The sequence below is a fragment of the Oncorhynchus kisutch genome, linkage group LG5 (genome assembly GCF_002021735.2).
Source record: "Oncorhynchus kisutch isolate 150728-3 linkage group LG5, Okis_V2, whole genome shotgun sequence".
Taxonomy (NCBI): domain Eukaryota; kingdom Metazoa; phylum Chordata; class Actinopteri; order Salmoniformes; family Salmonidae; genus Oncorhynchus; species Oncorhynchus kisutch.
In genome coordinates this window covers 73,070,697-73,086,903 of record NC_034178.2, presented here as the reverse complement: position 1 = coordinate 73,086,903, position 16,207 = coordinate 73,070,697, and the positions used below count along the sequence as shown (strand labels likewise).

The 16,207-nt window shown below is 47.1% G+C and overlaps 1 protein-coding gene across 3 annotated transcripts in view; it reads left to right on the top strand.

Annotated features, from left to right (window-relative positions):
- The window catches only part of LOC109891664 (arf-GAP with coiled-coil, ANK repeat and PH domain-containing protein 3), a 156,627-nt gene that overhangs the window by 115,975 nt on the left and 24,445 nt on the right, over nucleotides 1-16,207 (top strand). For all 3 annotated transcript variants that reach the window (XM_031825776.1, XM_031825775.1, XM_031825777.1), the window contains exons 11-19: nucleotides 1,836-1,948; nucleotides 3,375-3,426; nucleotides 8,542-8,642; nucleotides 8,812-8,923; nucleotides 11,321-11,547; nucleotides 12,645-12,714; nucleotides 12,880-12,974; nucleotides 13,627-13,844; nucleotides 14,234-14,329. In XM_031825776.1, coding sequence (XP_031681636.1) covers nucleotides 1,836-1,948; nucleotides 3,375-3,426; nucleotides 8,542-8,642; nucleotides 8,812-8,923; nucleotides 11,321-11,547; nucleotides 12,645-12,714; nucleotides 12,880-12,974; nucleotides 13,627-13,844; nucleotides 14,234-14,329 — 1,084 coding nt within the window. The remainder of the gene's footprint in view (nucleotides 1-1,835; nucleotides 1,949-3,374; nucleotides 3,427-8,541; nucleotides 8,643-8,811; nucleotides 8,924-11,320; nucleotides 11,548-12,644; nucleotides 12,715-12,879; nucleotides 12,975-13,626; nucleotides 13,845-14,233; nucleotides 14,330-16,207) is intronic.

Below are 16,207 nucleotides of genomic sequence, written 5' to 3'. Positions count from 1 at the left end.
CTATGAAATAACACATATGGAATCATGTAGTAACCCAAAAAGTGTAGCCACACCTTTGCCTTCACTCTGCAGTCCAACTCATCCCAAACCATCTAAACTGGGTTGAGGTCGGGTGATTGTGGAGGCCAGGTCATCTGATGCAGCACTCCATCTCTCTCCTTCTTGGTCAAATAGCCCTTACACAGCCTGGAGGTGTGTTGGTTCATTGTCCTGTTGAAAAACAAATGATAGTCCCAGAATGCTGTTGTAGCCTTGCTGGTTAAGTGTGCCTTGAATTAAGTGTGCCCAAATAAATCACTGAGTGTCACCAGCAAAGCACCCCCACACCTCCTCCTCCATGCTTCACGGTGGGAATCACACATGCAGAGATCATCCATTCGACTACTCTGCGTCTCACAAAGACACGGTGGTTGGAACCAAAAATCTCAAATTTCAACTCCAGACCAAATGGCAGATTTCCACTGGTCTAATGTCCATTACTCATGTTTCTTGGCCCAAGCAAATCTCTTCTTATTGGTGTCCTTTAGTAGTGGTTTCTTTGCAGCAATTCGACCCTAAAGGCCTGATTCACACAGTCTCCTCTGAACAGTTGATGTTGAGATGTGTCTGTTACTTGAACTCTAATGCATTTATTTGGGCTGCAATCTGAGGCTGGTAAATCTAATGAACTTATCCTCTGCAGCAGAGGTAACTCTGGGTCTTCCTTTCCTGTGGCGGTCCTCATGAGAGACAGTTTCATCATAGTGCTTGATGGTTTTTGCGACTGCACTTGAAGAAATGTTCAAAGTTCTTGAAATGTTCCTGGTTAACTGACCTTCATGTCTTAAAGTAATGATGGACTGTTGTTTCTCTTTGCTTATTTGAGCTCTTCTTGCCATAATATGGACTTTTTACCAAATAGGGCTATCTTCTGTATACCACCCCTACCTTGTCACAACACAGCTGATTGGCTCAAACGCATTAAGAAGGAAAGAAATACCATACATTAACTTTTAACAATGCACACCTGTTAATTGAAATGCATTCCTGGTGACTACCTCATGAAGCTGGTTGAGATAATGCCTAGAGTGTGCAAAGCTGTCATCAAGGCAAAGGGTGGCTACTTTGATTTGTTTAACACTTTTTTGGGTTACTACATGATTCCTTGTGTGTTATTTCATAGTGTTGATGTCTTCACTATTATTCTACAATGTAGAAACTAGTACAAATAAAGGAAAATCCTTGAATGAGTCGGTGTGTCCAAACTGTTCACTGGTGTGTATATATATATATATATATATACATTTACTGCACAGTAACATAATATACAGTTGTACCGTAGTTCATACTACAGGAATTGTTATTTTCTTGCCCAGTTAGCTTTAAAGATTTACAGTTTACTTCAGACCCTAATCACAGTCTCTCCCCCGTAAGTTAGCAACAGACACAAACATTAACCCTCCTCTCCTCTCCTCTGTAAGTTAGCTACAGACACGAACATTAACCCTCCTCTCCTCTCCTCACCTCTCCTCACCTCTGTAAGTTAGCTACAGACACAAACATTAACCCTCCTCTCCTCTCCTCTGTAAGTTAGCTACAGACACGAACATTAACCCTCCTCTCCTCTCCTCTCCTCTCCTCTCCTCTCCTCTCCTCTCCTCTCCTCTCCTCTCCTCTCCTCTCCTCTCCTCTCCTCTCCTCTCCTCTCCTCTCCTCTCCTCTCCTCTCCTCTCCTCTCCTCTCCTCTCCTCTCCTCTCCTCTCCTCTCCTCACCTCACCTCTGTAAGTTAGCTACAGACACAAACATTAACCCCAGTCTCCTCCCTCCCTCTTTTCCCCTTTGTCTTGGTCTCTAGGACTTCTCCTATGATGATAATAAGGTGGAGTTCAACGTGGACGCTCCTAACGGAGTGGTGATGGAAGGTTACCTGTTCAAGAGGGCCTCCAATGCCTTCAAGACCTGGAACAGGTGAGATAGAACCACCTCAACTACAATACCTTTCCAGAAATAAGTCCCTCACTGTTGCCGCTTGTTATAGACCCCCCTCTGCCCCCCCATTTATCTTCAGAGTTTGTACTGTTAGCTGACCTAAACTGGGATATGCTTAACACCCCAGCCATCCTACAATCTAAGCTAGATGCCCTCAATCTCACACAAATCATCAAGGAACCTACCAGGTACAACCCTAAATCCGTAAACACGGGCACCCTCATAGATATCATCCTGACCAACCTGCCCTCTAAATACACCACTGATGTCTTCAACCAGGATCTCAGCGATCACTGCCCATAATGGGTCTTCGGTCAAAAAAAACACCCCTCATCACTGTCAAACGCTCCCTAAAACACTTCAGCGAGCAGGCCTTTCTAATCGACCTGGCCCGGGTATCCTGGAAGGATATTGACCTCATCCTGTCAGTAGAGGATACCTGGTTATCTTTAAAAGTGCTTTTCTCAATCTTAAATAAGCATGCCCTTACAAAAAATGTAGAACTAAGAACAGATATAGCCCTTGGTTCACTCCAGACCTGACTGCCCTTAACCAGCACAAAAACATTCTGTGGCGTTCTGCATTAGCATTGAATAGCCCCCCGCGATATTTTTATTTATTTTACCTTTATTTTACTAGGCAAGTCAGTTAAGAACACATTCTTATTTTCAATGACGGCCTGGGAACAGTGGGTTAACTGCCTGTTCAGGGGCAGAACGACAGATTTGTACCTTGTCAGCTCGGGGGTTTGAACTCACAACCTTCCGGTTACTAGTCCAACGCTCTAACCACTAGGCTACCCTGCCGCCCCATATATGCAACTAAATCCACGATAATCAAGAATTTTAATAGCATCTCCAAACCTAAATTAAATCTAGAATCGTCTTCCTATTTCGCAATAAAGCATCCTTCACTCATGCTACCAAACATACCCTCATAAAACTGACTATCCTACCGATCCTTGACTTTGGCTATGTAATTTACAAAATAGCCTCCAACACTCTACTCAGCAAATTGGATTGTGTTATTGACTGTATGTTTTGTTTATGTGTAACTCTGTGTGGTTTGTGTCACACTGCTTTGCTTTATCTTGTCCAGGTCGCAGTTGTAACTGAGAACTTGTTCTCAACTAGCCTACCTGGTTAAATAAAGGTGTTCTCAACTAGCCTACCTGGTTAAATAAAGGTGTTCTCAACTTGCCTACCTGGTTAAATAAAGGTGAAATAAAAATGTAAAAACACAACAGTACTGTTTGATTCAGTGTTACTTCATCTAACTCAGTCTCCTCTTGTCTCCTCTCCTCCTCTCTCCTCCCCTCCTCCTCTCTAATCCTTTCCTCCCCTCCTCCTCTCTCCTCCCCTCCTCCTCTCTAATCCTTTCCTCCCCTCCTCCTCTCTCCTTCCAGACGGTGGTTCTCCATACAGAACAGCCAGCTGGTCTACCAGAAGCGACTTAAGGTAAGAAAAGAACTGGGACTTTTGAAAGGAATAGCTATGTAATCCGCCTGAATGCCGGTCTGTTTTTGCTATCATTAGGCTGGTGGCCAATCATCAACAAAGGGGCTTTAGTTATTGAGATACCCCTACAAACTCATGTAACCCAATATTACAAGCTCTGATATTGCTAACATTTGGAAAACAAGTAGTCAGTTGCCTTCCCAACATAAACGAACAGCAGTAGGATATCTTAATGCATCTAGGAAATATAGACCTGTAAAGAGAAAGATACAATAGGAGGAAATATCAACTATGAATATTTTTTGATGAATTTAAACTTTCCAAGTCAAATGTGGTCTCATTCAGTGCTGTTGTATGGTCCTGCCTGACAACAACACATAGTTACACATGTATTACATTCCAGCCAATGAGCCCGTCTTCCTGTAGCTCCTCCCATCAGCCTTCTCTACTCCAAATCCGTTATTTCATCCAAAAATCCAATATGGCTGCCATTATACCATTTAAATGGTGGTTTAATCACCTGTTGTCAGCGCCAGCGGTGTATTGGTGAGGACGGAGTCAAGCAGGAAACAGAACTGAGTAAAAAATAATGTACTTTACTCGGGAAAAATAACCTGTACAATAAATCCACGTAGGGAACTACAAACCCTAACACACAAGACATAACACATAACAGGAACAATCACGTGTCACAGTATAACTTTAGACCGTCCCCTCGGCCATACCCGGGCGCGAACCAGGGACCCTCTGCACACATCAACAACAGTCACCCACGAAGCATCGTTACCCATCGCTCCACAAAAGCCGCGGCCCTTGCAGAGCAAAGGGGAACTACTACTTCAAGGTCTCAGAGCAAGTGACGTCACCGATTGAAACGCTATTTAGCGCGCACTGCTAACTAAGCTAGCCATTTCACATCCGTTACACCAGCACCACCGCTAACTAAGCTAGCCGTTTCACATCCGTTACACCAGCACCACCGCTAACTAAGCTAGCCGTTTCACATCCGTTACACCAGCACCACCGCTAACTAAGCTAGCCGTTTCACATCCGTTACACCAGCACCACCACTAACTAAGCTAGCCGTTTCACATCCGTTACACCAGCACCACCGCTAACTAAGCTAGCCGTTTCACATCCGTTACACCAGCACCACCGCTAACTACGCTAGCCGTTTCACATCCGTTACACCAGCACCACCGCTAACTAAGCTAGCCGTTTCACATCCGTTACACCAGCACCACCGCTAACTAAGCTAGCCGTTTCACATCCGTTAAACCAGCACCACCGCTAACTAAGCTAGCCGTTTCACATCCTTTACACCAGCACCACTGCTAACTAAGCTAGCCGTTTCACATCCGTTACACCACCACATAACGGGAACCAGAGGGTTAAATAGGGAAATAATAATAACATAATGGGAACCAGGTGTGTACAATCAAGACATAACAAATGGAAACCAGAAACATGGATCGGTGGAAGCCAGAAAGACAGTGACGACGAGCGCCGAACGCCTCCCAAACAAGGAGAGGGAACCAACTTCGGAGGAAGTCGTGACACCTGTTTTAGGTTTTAAATGAGAGACGTCTTTTAGATGTGTGTACTGTACTTATGACCTGTACTCAATACCAATGTTGTGTCATTAAGCTATGTTGGGCATCCAGTAGGCCTGCCATAAATAAACACCATTGTCTGGATATAGCAAAGACAGCAGACTGCTTGGCAACACCAAATATTCCAAGACATGAAGTCTCTTTGGGAATCAATGAGGCAACTGGGAGGCTCAAACAAAAGACAAGATGAACTCTGGACACCCTCTCCCTAGCTCTACAACTTGTGGTTTACCTGGATACCCTCTCCCTATAGCTCTACAACTTGTGGTTTACCTGGACACACTCTCCCTATAGCTCTACAACTGTGGTATACCTGGATACCCTCTCCCTATAGCTCTACAACTTGTGGTATACCTGGATACCCTCTCCCTAGCTCTACAACTTGTGGTTTACCAGGACACACTCTCCCTATAGCTCTACAACTTGTGGTTTACCTGGACACCCTCTCCCTATAGCTCTACAACTTGTGGTTTACCTGGACACACTCTCCCTATAGCTCTACAACTGTGGTTTACCTGGACACACTCTCCCTATAGCTCTACAACTGTGGTTTACCTGGACACCCTCTCCCTATAGCTCTACAACTTGTGGTTTACCTGGACACCCTCTCCCTATAGCTCTACAACTGTGGTATACCTGGATACCCTCTCCCTAGCTCTACAAATGTGGTATACCTGGACACCCTCTCCCTATAGCTCTACAACTTGTGGAATACCAACTGTGGTATAACTTGTGCCGCCAGGATTGGGCTCTGAAATCACCTCGTTATGAAGAAGTAAGCTTTGATTAATTGCTAGTCCAATACGGCTGCCTGAATCCAACATGACCTTCCACTGACTCACTGGATGTGTGATGCTCGTTGGGATGTTCCATCGCACTCTTCTACTGTTTGGGTTGAGCTGGTGACGTTATAGTGGACTCTTCTGCTGTTTGGGTTGAGCTGGTGCCAAGTGCATAAGAGGTGTTCACTTCCTGTTCATCACTTCCTGGGTGGATCGGAACATTAGCCTGCTGGTCTTACTGAGTCTATAGGAACATTAGCCTGCTGACCTTACTGGGTGGATAGGAGCATTAGCCTGCTGACCTTACTGGGTCTATAGGAACATTAGCCTGCTGACCTTACTGGGTCTATAGGAACATTAGCCTGCTGACCTTACTGGGTGGATAGGAACATTAGCCTGCTGACCTTACTGGGTCTATAGGAACATTAGCCTGCTGACCTTACTGGGTCTATAGGAACATTAGCCTGCTGACCTTACTGGGTGGATAGGAGCATTAGCCTGCTGACCTTACTGGGTCTATAGGAACATTAGCCTGCTGACCTTACTGGGTCTATAGGAACATTAGCCTGCTGACCTTCCTGGGTGGATCGGAACATTAGCCTGCTGGTCTTACTGAGTCTATAGGAACATTAGCCTGCTGACCTTACTGGGTGGATAGGAGCATTAGCCTGCTGACCTTACTGGGTCTATAGGAACATTAGCCTGCTGACCTTACTGGGTCTATAGGAACATTAGCCTGCTGACCTTACTGGGTGGATAGGAACATTAGCCAAAGCTATTTAGGAGAGATATAACACCTGGCACAAATGATTGTCTAGTTCTGTTTTTCCTGCTGAGGGGTGCCCTACACCTGCGCCCAGAGGGGAGTAGTTCACAGTCCGGGTACAGGGGGTGGCTTGGATCTAAAATGATTTTGTGAGCCTTTACGTAGGGCCCTGACCTTAAAGATCTCATCCAGGCCTGTCTGTTTGACTCCAACTACCTTGCTTGCTGTGGTGATATTCCTTCTCAGCCCCAGAACTACAACCACTACTGTTAGCTGTGTAACCTGGTCAGGCCCCAGAACTACAACCACTACTGTTAGCTGTGTAACCTGGTCAGGCCCCAGAACTACTGTTAGCTGTGTAACCTGGTCAGGCCCCAACCACTACTGTTAGCTGTGTAACCTGGTCAGGCCCCAGAACTACAACCACTACTGTTAGCTGTGTAACCTGGTCAGGTCCCAGAACTACAACCACTACTGTTAGCTGTGTAACCTGGTCAGGCCCCAGAACTACAACCACTACTGTTAGCTGTGTAACCTGGTCAGGTCCCAGAACTACTGTTAGCTGTTCAACCTGGTCAGGCTCCAGAACTACAAACACTACTGTTAGCTGTGTAACCTGGTCAGGCCCCAGAACTACTGTTAGCTCTGTACCCTGGTCAGGCCTCAGAACTACAACCACTACTGTTAGCTGTGTAACCTGGTCAGGCCCCAGAACTACAACCACTACTGTTAGCTGTGTAACCTGGTCAGGTCCCAGAACTACAACCACTACTGTTAGCTGTGTAACCTGGTCAGGTCCCAGAACTACAACCACTACTGTTAGCTGTGTAACCTGGTCAGGCCCCAGAACTACAACCACTACTGTTAGCTGTGTAACCTGGTCAGGCCCCAGAACTACAACCACTACTGTTAGCTGTGTAACCTGGTCAGGTCCCAGAACTACTGTTAGCTGTTCAACCTGGTCAGGCTCCAGAACTACAAACACTACTGTTAGCTGTGTAACCTGGTCAGGCCCCAGAACTACTGTTAGCTCTGTACCCTGGTCAGGCCTCAGAACTACAACCACTACTGTTAGCTGTGTAACCTGGTCAGGCCCCAGAACTACAACCACTACTGTTAGCTGTGTAACCTGGTCAGGTCCCAGAACTACAACCACTACTGTTAGCTGTGTAACCTGGTCAGGTCCCAGAACTACAACCACTACTGTTAGCTGTGTAACCTGGTCAGGCCCCAGAACTACAACCACTACTGTTAGCTGTGTAACCTGGTCAGGCCCCAGAACTACAACCACTACTGTTAGCTGTGTAACCTGGTCAGGTCCCAGAACTACAACCACTACTGTTAGCTGTGTAACCTGGTCAGGTCCCAGAACTACAACCACTACTGTTAGCTGTGTAACCTGGTCAGGTCCCAGAACTACAACCACTACTGTTAGCTGTGTAACCTGGTCAGGTCCCAGAACTATAACCACTACTGTTAGCTGTGTAACCTGGTCAGGTCCCAGAACTACAACCACTACTGTTAGCTGTGTAACCTGGTCAGGTCCCAGAACTACAACCACTACTGTTAGCTGTGTAACCTGGTCAGGCCCCAACCACTACTGTTAGCTGTGTAACCTGGTCAGGCCCCAGAACTACAACCACTACTGTTAGCTGTGTAACCTGGTCAGGTCCCAGAACTACAACCACTACTGTTAGCTGTGTAACCTGGTCAGGTCCCAGAACTACAACCACTACTGTTATAATGCCAACCATATTGGATTTTGGACACCATATTGGATTTGAGGCTAAATCCAGGGTGGCCCCAAAGACAATATGTGGTGGCCCCCTGACTAAATTACAAGAGAAGGGGCTGAAGATACTCAGCCAATGAAAGGATGTTGGGTTTTTATTGACGCCGCTCTCAGCCAATGAAAGAATGTTGTGTTTTGATTGAACCTGCTCTCTGCCAATAGGATGCCCTGACGGTGGTGGTGGAGGACCTGAGGCTGTGTTCAGTCAAACCTTGCGAGGACGGAGAGAGGAGGTTCTGCTTTGAGGTGGTGTCCCCCACTAAGTAAGTATGTGTGTGTGTGTGTGTGTGTGTGTGTGTGTGTGTGTGTGTGTGTGTGTGTGTGTGTGTGTGTGTGTGTGTGTATGATCGGTGTGTGTGTGGGTGAATATGATCGATTGGTGTGTGGGTGTGTGTGTGTGTGTCCTCTCCTCACCCTCCTCTCTCCCACTAGGAGCTGTATGCTCCAGGCAGAGTCAGAGAAGTTACGGCAGGCCTGGATCCAAGCTGTACAGGCCTCCATCGCCTCTGCATACAGAGAGATATCAGACAACTACTACATCGAGGTACTGGCCCTGACCTCAACCCTAACCCCAAAATTAACCCTGACTCTAACCCTGCCCCTAATCCTAACATTAACCCTGACTAACCTCAACTCTTAATCCTAAACCTAACATTAAGCCTGACTAACCTCAACTCTAATCCTAAACCTAACATTAAGCCTGACTAACCTCAACTCTAATCCTAACCCTAACATTAACCCTGACTTACCTCAACTCTAATCCTAACATTAACCCTGACTAACCTCAACTCTAATCCTAACCCTAACATTAACCCTGACTAACCTCAACTCTAATCCTAACCCTAACATTAAACCTGACTCTAACCTAAACTCTAATCCTAACCCTAACATTAACCCTGACTTACCTCAACTCTAATCCTAACATTAACCCTGACTAACCTCAACTCTAATCCTAACCCTAACATTAACCCTGACTAACCTCAACTCTAATCCTAACCCTAACATTAAACCTGACTCTAACCTAAACTCTAATCCTAACCCTAACATTAACCCTGACTTACCTCAACTCTAATCCTAACATTAACCCTGACTAACCTCAACTCTAATCCTAACCCTAACATTAACCCTGACTCTAACCTCAACTCTAATCCTAACCCTAACATTAACCCTGACTCTAACCTCAACTCTAATCCTAACCCTAACATTAACCCTGACTCTAACCTCAACTCTAATCCTAACCCTAACATTAAACCTGACTCTAACCTAAACTCTAATCCTAATCCTAACATTAACCCTGACTCACCTCAACTCTAATCCTAACCCTAACATTAAACCTGACTCTAACCTAAACTCTAATCCTAACCCTAAAATTAACCCTGACTAACCTCAACTCTAATCCTAACCCCAACATTAACCCTGACTAACCTCAACTCTTAATCCTAACCCTAACATTAACCCTGACTCTAAAACCTAACCTCAACTCTAATCCTAACCTTAACATTAACCCTGACTAACCTCAACTCTAATCCTAACCCTAACATTAACCCTGACTAACCTCAACTCTAATCCTAACCCTAACATTAACCCTGACTCTAACCTCAACTCTAATCCTAACCCTAACATTAACCCTGACTCTAACCTCAACTCTAACCCTAGCATTAACCCTAACATTAACCCTGACTCTAAAATCCTTACTGTAATTCCTAACCTTATATCCCTAGACCCCCATATCTAATCCGAACCCCTGACTCCCTATATCTATTTTAACCCCTAGATCCTCATAATGAACCTTTCCTCCTAGACCACCGCTCTGACCTTGGCACTTGGCCTCTATTCTTAGTTTAGAATCTCTGGTTCTTAACCTAATGTCTGATTGTGGTCTTCTTTTATAGCCTTTTTTTTGTCATATAAAGTATGAATTACACAAGTCTTACCATTTATCTTAAAGGGGTTGCCTGTGCCAGTGCACATCAGATTCGTCTGTCATTTATTGAATCCAACCCTAACATTAACCCTGACTCTAACCTCAACACTAACCCTAACATTAACCCTACAGAGAGAACGACATTGAGGTACTGACCCTAACATGAAACCTATAGAGAGAACGACATTGAGGTACTGACCCTAACATGAACCCTACAGAGAGAACTACATTGAGGTACTGACCCTAACATGAACCCTACAGAGAGAATGACATTGATTGTTCCAACTGACAGCCTTTAGCTGGGACCCACCCACCAGCTGGCCTAAAGCCTTTAGCTGGGACCCACCAGCAGTATATCTAGCTGGCCTAAATCCTTTAGCTGGGACCCACCTGCAGTATAACTAGTTGGCCTAAAGCCTTTAGCTTGGACCCACCCACCTGCAGTATAACTAGCTGGCCTAAAGCCTTTAGCTGGGAACCACCCACCAGCAGTATAACTAGCTGGCCTAAAGCCTTTAGCTGGGACCCACCAGCAATATAACTAGCTGGCCTAAAGCCTTTAGCTGGGACCCACCAGCAGTATATCTAGCTGGCCTAAATCCTTTAGCTGGGACCCACCTGCAGTATAACTAGTTGGCCTAAAGCCTTTAGCTTGGACCCACCCACCTGCAGTATAACTAGTTGGCCTAAAGCCTTTAGCTTGGACCCACCCACCTGCAGTATAACTAGCTGGCCTAAAGCCTTTAGCTGGGAACCACCCACCAGCAGTATAACTAGCTGGCCTAAAGCCTTTAGTTGGGACCCACCAGCAGTGTAACTAGCTGGCCTAAAGCCTTTAGCTGGGACCCACCAGCAGTGTAACTAGCTGGCCTAAAGCCTTTAGTTGGGACCCACCAGCAGTGTAACTAGCTGGCCTAAAGCCTTTAGTTGGGACCCACCAGCAGTGTAACTAGCTGACCTAAAGCCTTTAGCTAACTAACCAACCATAACCACCCTCTGTTCTCTGTCTCTCTCTAGCGTCTGGACCGGACAGCCTCCCCTTCTACCAGCAGTATAGACTCAGCCAGCGAGCCCCGGGGGGAGAAATGGGGGAGAGGGGGTGAGGGCAGGGGGGAGAGCATCCTCCACCGGGTGCAGACCCTCCCGGGTAATGAGCTGTGTTGTGACTGTTCCCAGGCTGCACCATGCTGGGCCTCCATCAACCTGGGAGTCCTGCTCTGCATCGAGTGCTCTGGCATACACAGGTAAACTACACTACCCACAATGCTACAGGTAGGGAATCACTAGACCAGGGGTACTCAACTCTTACCCTACGAGATCCGGAGCCTGCTGATTCTCTGTTCTATCTGATAATGAATTGCACCCACCTGGTGTCCCAGGTCTAAATCAGTCCCCGATTAGAGGGGAACAATGTAAAAACACAGTGGAACTGGCTTCGAGGTCCAGAGTTGAGTTTGAGGGTGCTAGACTACAATACCGACAATGCTATAGTGAACTAGACTAAATTACAACACCCTAAGCACACGTCTATGCATTAAGTGCTCCGGCATACACAGGTAAACTACAGTACCCACAATGCCACAGGTAGGAAACTAAAAACAACATTGGAAACAATTCTCTGCATCAAGGACTTCACGAGAACCTAAATCACGGGTGAGCAATTTACAAAGACTGCACCTTGTTTCCTGACTTCAGGCAGCCGTCAACTTTTAACGGATTGACAGGTGTTTACCACATTTCCGTCAGTTCAGTCCTCACCTGTGACACCTCACCTGACAGAGAACAGTCAAACAGCAGCGAGAGACAGGAAGTAGAACAAGTGAGGGAACAGCCAAACAGCAGCGAGAGACAGGAAGTAGAACAAGTGAAAGAACAGTCAAACAGCAGCGAGAGACAGGAAGTAGAACAAGTGAAAGAACAGCCAAACAGCAGCGAGAGACAGGAAGTAGAACAGGTGAAAGAACAGTCAAACAGCAGCGAGAGACAGGAAGTAGAACAAGTGAAAGAACAGCCAAACAGCAGCGAGAGACAGGAAGTAGAACAGGTGAAAGAACAGCCAAACAGCAGTGAGAGACAGGAAGTAGAACAGGTGAAAGAACAGCCAAACAGCAGCGAGAGACAGGAAGTAGAACAGGTGACAGACAGGAAGCAGACTGCAGACATCATCATCACAAGACCTAATCCCGATTTCTGTCACTTCAGACAGTCTGGGGATGGTAATCTGTTTAAAACTTGTCCCTCCGTATCTTCGCAGAATACCGGCTACGCAACACACATACTCTACTCGGAGTTTAGGAAACGCCGCTGTATCTGACCTGTTGTCGCTCTCTCTCTTCTACAGGAGTCTGGGGGTTCATTGCTCCAAGGTTCGTTCACTAACACTGGACTCCTGGGAACCAGAGCTACTCAAGGTGAGTTTCTCACTTCCTGCTCTGCATCATCTTCGTGATTCAAGATATGACGTAAATCCTTTCAAAGAAGCTTCTTGGGACTCTGGGAATATCTCTCGTGTTTCGGGGTTATGAAATTCCTCACCTAATCGTTTCTTCTCTGCTATCTTTCCTCTCTGTCTCCAGTTGATGTGTGAGCTGGGTAACAATGTGATTAACCACATCTATGAGGGAGCTTGTGAGGAACTGGGAGTGAAGAAACCTGGACCTTCCAGTCCTAGGTGAGCACTGGTTAGCAAGTTTACCTATAGGCTAGGAGACTCCTAAACATGACATATATGGTCTTTCCTCATCTCCTATAGGCTAGGAGACTCCTAAACATGACATATATGGTCTTCCCTCATCTCCTATAGGCTAGGAGACTCCTAAACATGACATATATGGTCTTCCCTCATCTCCTATAGGCTAGGAGACTCCTAAACATGACATATATGGTCTTCCCTCATCTCCTATAGGCTAGGAGACTCCTAAACATGACATATACGGTCTTCCCTCATCTCCTATTGGCTAGGAGACTCCTAAACATGACATATACGGTCTTCCCTCATCTCCTATTGGCTGGGAGACTCCTAAACATGACATATAAGGTCTTCCCTCGTCTCCTATTGGCTAGGGGACTCCTAAACATGACATATAAGGTCTTCCCTCGTCTCCTATTGGCTAGGAGACTCCTAAACATGACATATAAGGACTTCCCTCGTCTCCTATTGGCTAGGAGACTCCTAAACATGACATATAAGGTCTTCCCTCTTCTCCTATTGGCTAGGAGACTCCTAAACATGACATATAAGGTCTTCCCTCGTCTCCTATTGGCTAGGAGACTCCTAAACGTGACACATACGGTCTTCCCTCATCTCTCTCTCTCTCTCTTAGACAAGAGAAGGAGGCGTGGATCAAGGCTAAATATGTGGAGAGGCGTTTCCTGAAGAAGATGAGTGTCAGTGACTCATTGGTGGAAGGCGAGAGGAAGTCCCGCCCCTGGAGCGTGAAGAAGTGTCATCGCCACAACAGCTCCGTGCGAGGAGCGCCCAAAACCCGCCGGAAATACCGACATGACCCCGGTTTGATTTCACCAGGAAACCTCTCCGCAGGTGACTAAACTCTCTCTCTCCTCTCCTTCTGCAGTTGACTGAATGTTTAAGCCGTGGAAAGCTGTCCTGCATATGTCTTGAAGGACAATACAACTAGAAAAATATCCATTTAGGTGTTGTGGAAGAGCCCTGAGGAAAGCATGTGATGCTGAACTGTTTGCTCTGTCCTGCTGCATCAGACAGACTGCAGACGTCGTCACGAGACCCAATCCCAATTTCTGACACTTCAAACAGTCTGGGGATTTAAAACCAGTCCCTCCATATCTGCAAACCTTTGTACTTTATCACTTTTACTTTTGTCAAATAAATAATGAGAGCTCCTGTCTGGAAAACTTTTTTTAATATGAGGTGATATTAAGACTCTCTCTCTCTCTCCTGTATGTCCTCAGCTGCAGCAGCAGCGAAGCTCCGTCGTGACTCTCTGTTTTGTCCTGATGAGATGGACAACCTCTTCTCCTACTTCGACACTGGCAATGGCACCCGCAGTAAGTTTGACCCAAAGTTTCCCGCAGTAAGTCTGGCCCAGAGTTTCCCGCAGTATGTCTGGCCCAGAGTTCCCCGCAGTCAGTCTGACCCAGAGTTTCGCGCAGTAAGTCTGGCCCAGAGTTCCCCGCAGTAAGTCTGGCCCAGAGTTCCCCGCAGTAAGTCTGGCCCAGAGTTCCCCGCAGTAAGTCTGGCCCAGAGTTCCCCGCAGTAAGTCTGGCCCAGAGTTCCCCGCAGTAAGTCTGGCCCAGAGTTCCCCGCAATAAGTCTGGCCTAAAGTTTCCCGCAGTAAGTCTGGCCCAGAGTTCCCCGCAGTAAGTCTGGCTCAGAGTTCCCCGCAGTAAATCTGGGTCAGAGTTCCCCGCAGTAAATCTGGGTCAGAGTTCCCCGCAGTAAGTCTGGCCCAGAGTTCCCCGCAGTAAGTCTGGCTCAGAGTTTCCCGCAGTAAGTCTGGCCCAGAGTTATCTAAGTGTGGCTGTGGTCTGACACACACTCACCTGCCAACCAGAGAGAACAAACGGAATAATATATGTTTTGGGACTGGAGATGAGGCTTTAGAAGGAACTGTTGGGGTGGAGATGAGGCTTTAGAAGGAACTGTTGGGGTGGAGAGGAAGCTTTAGAAGGAACTGTTGGGGTGGAGATGAGGCTTTAGAAGGAACTGTTGGGGTGGAGATGAGGCTTTAGAAGGAACTGTTGGGGTGGAGAGGAGGCTTTAGAAGGAACTGTTGGGGTGGAGATGAGGCTTTAGAAGGAACTGTTGGGGTGGAGATGAGGCTTTAGAAGGAACTGTTGGGGTGGAGAGGAGGCTTGGTGCTATATGGGGGGATTGGGGTCAGCAGGGTGGATTGGGGTCAGTAGGGTAGATTGTAGTCAGCAGGGTAGATTGGGGTCAGTAGGGTAGATTGTGGTCAGTAGGGTAGATTGTGGTCAGTAGGGTAGCTTGGGGTCAGAGGGTAGCTTGGGGTCAGAGGGTAGATTGTGGTCAGTAGGGTAGCTTGGGGTCAGAGGGTAGATTGGGGTCAGCAGGGTAGATTGGGGTCAGTAGGGTGGATTGGGGTCAGAAGGGTAGATTGGGGTCAGTAGGGTAGATTGAGAGGCTGCCAGAGGATGGTTAGGGTTAGGAGGAGTGTTTAGGGGGGGTTAGGGTTAGGAGGAGTGTTTAGGGGGGGTTAGGGTTAGGAGGGGGGGTTAGGGTTAGGAGGAGTGTTTAGGGGGGGTAATGGTTAGGAGGAGTGGTTAGGAGGGGGGGTTAGTGTTAGGAGGAGTGTTTAGGGGGGGTTAGGGTTAGGAGGAGTGTTTAGGGGGTTAGGGTTAGGAGGAATGTTTAGGGGGGTTAGGGTTAGGAGGAGTGTTTAGGGGGGGTTAGGGTTAGGAGGAGTGGTTAGGGGGGGTTAGGGTTAGGAGGAGTGGTTAGGGGGGGTTAGGGTTAGGAAGGGGGGTTAGGGTTAGGAGGAGTGTTTAGGGGGGGTTAGGGTTAGGAGGAGTGTTTAGGGGGTTAGGGTTAGGAGGAGTGTTTAGGGGGGTTAGGGTTAGGAGGAGTGTTTAGGGGGTTAGGGTTAGGAGGAGTGTTTAGGGGGGGTTAGGGTTAGGAGGAGTGTTTAGGGGGTTAGGGTTAGGAGGAGTGTTTAGGGGGGGTTAGGGTTAGGAGGAGTGTTTAGGGGGGGTTAGGGTTAGGAGGAGTGTTTAGGGGGGGGTTAGGGTTAGGAGGAGTGTTTAGGGGGGGTTAGGGTTAGGAGGAGTGTTTAGGGGGGTTAGGGTTAGGAGGAGTGTTTAAGGGGGTTAGGGTTAGGAGGAGTGTTTAGGGGGTTAGGGTTAGGAGGAGTGTTTCGGGGGGGTTCGGGTTAGGAGGGGGGGTTAGGGTTAGGAGGAGTGTTTAGG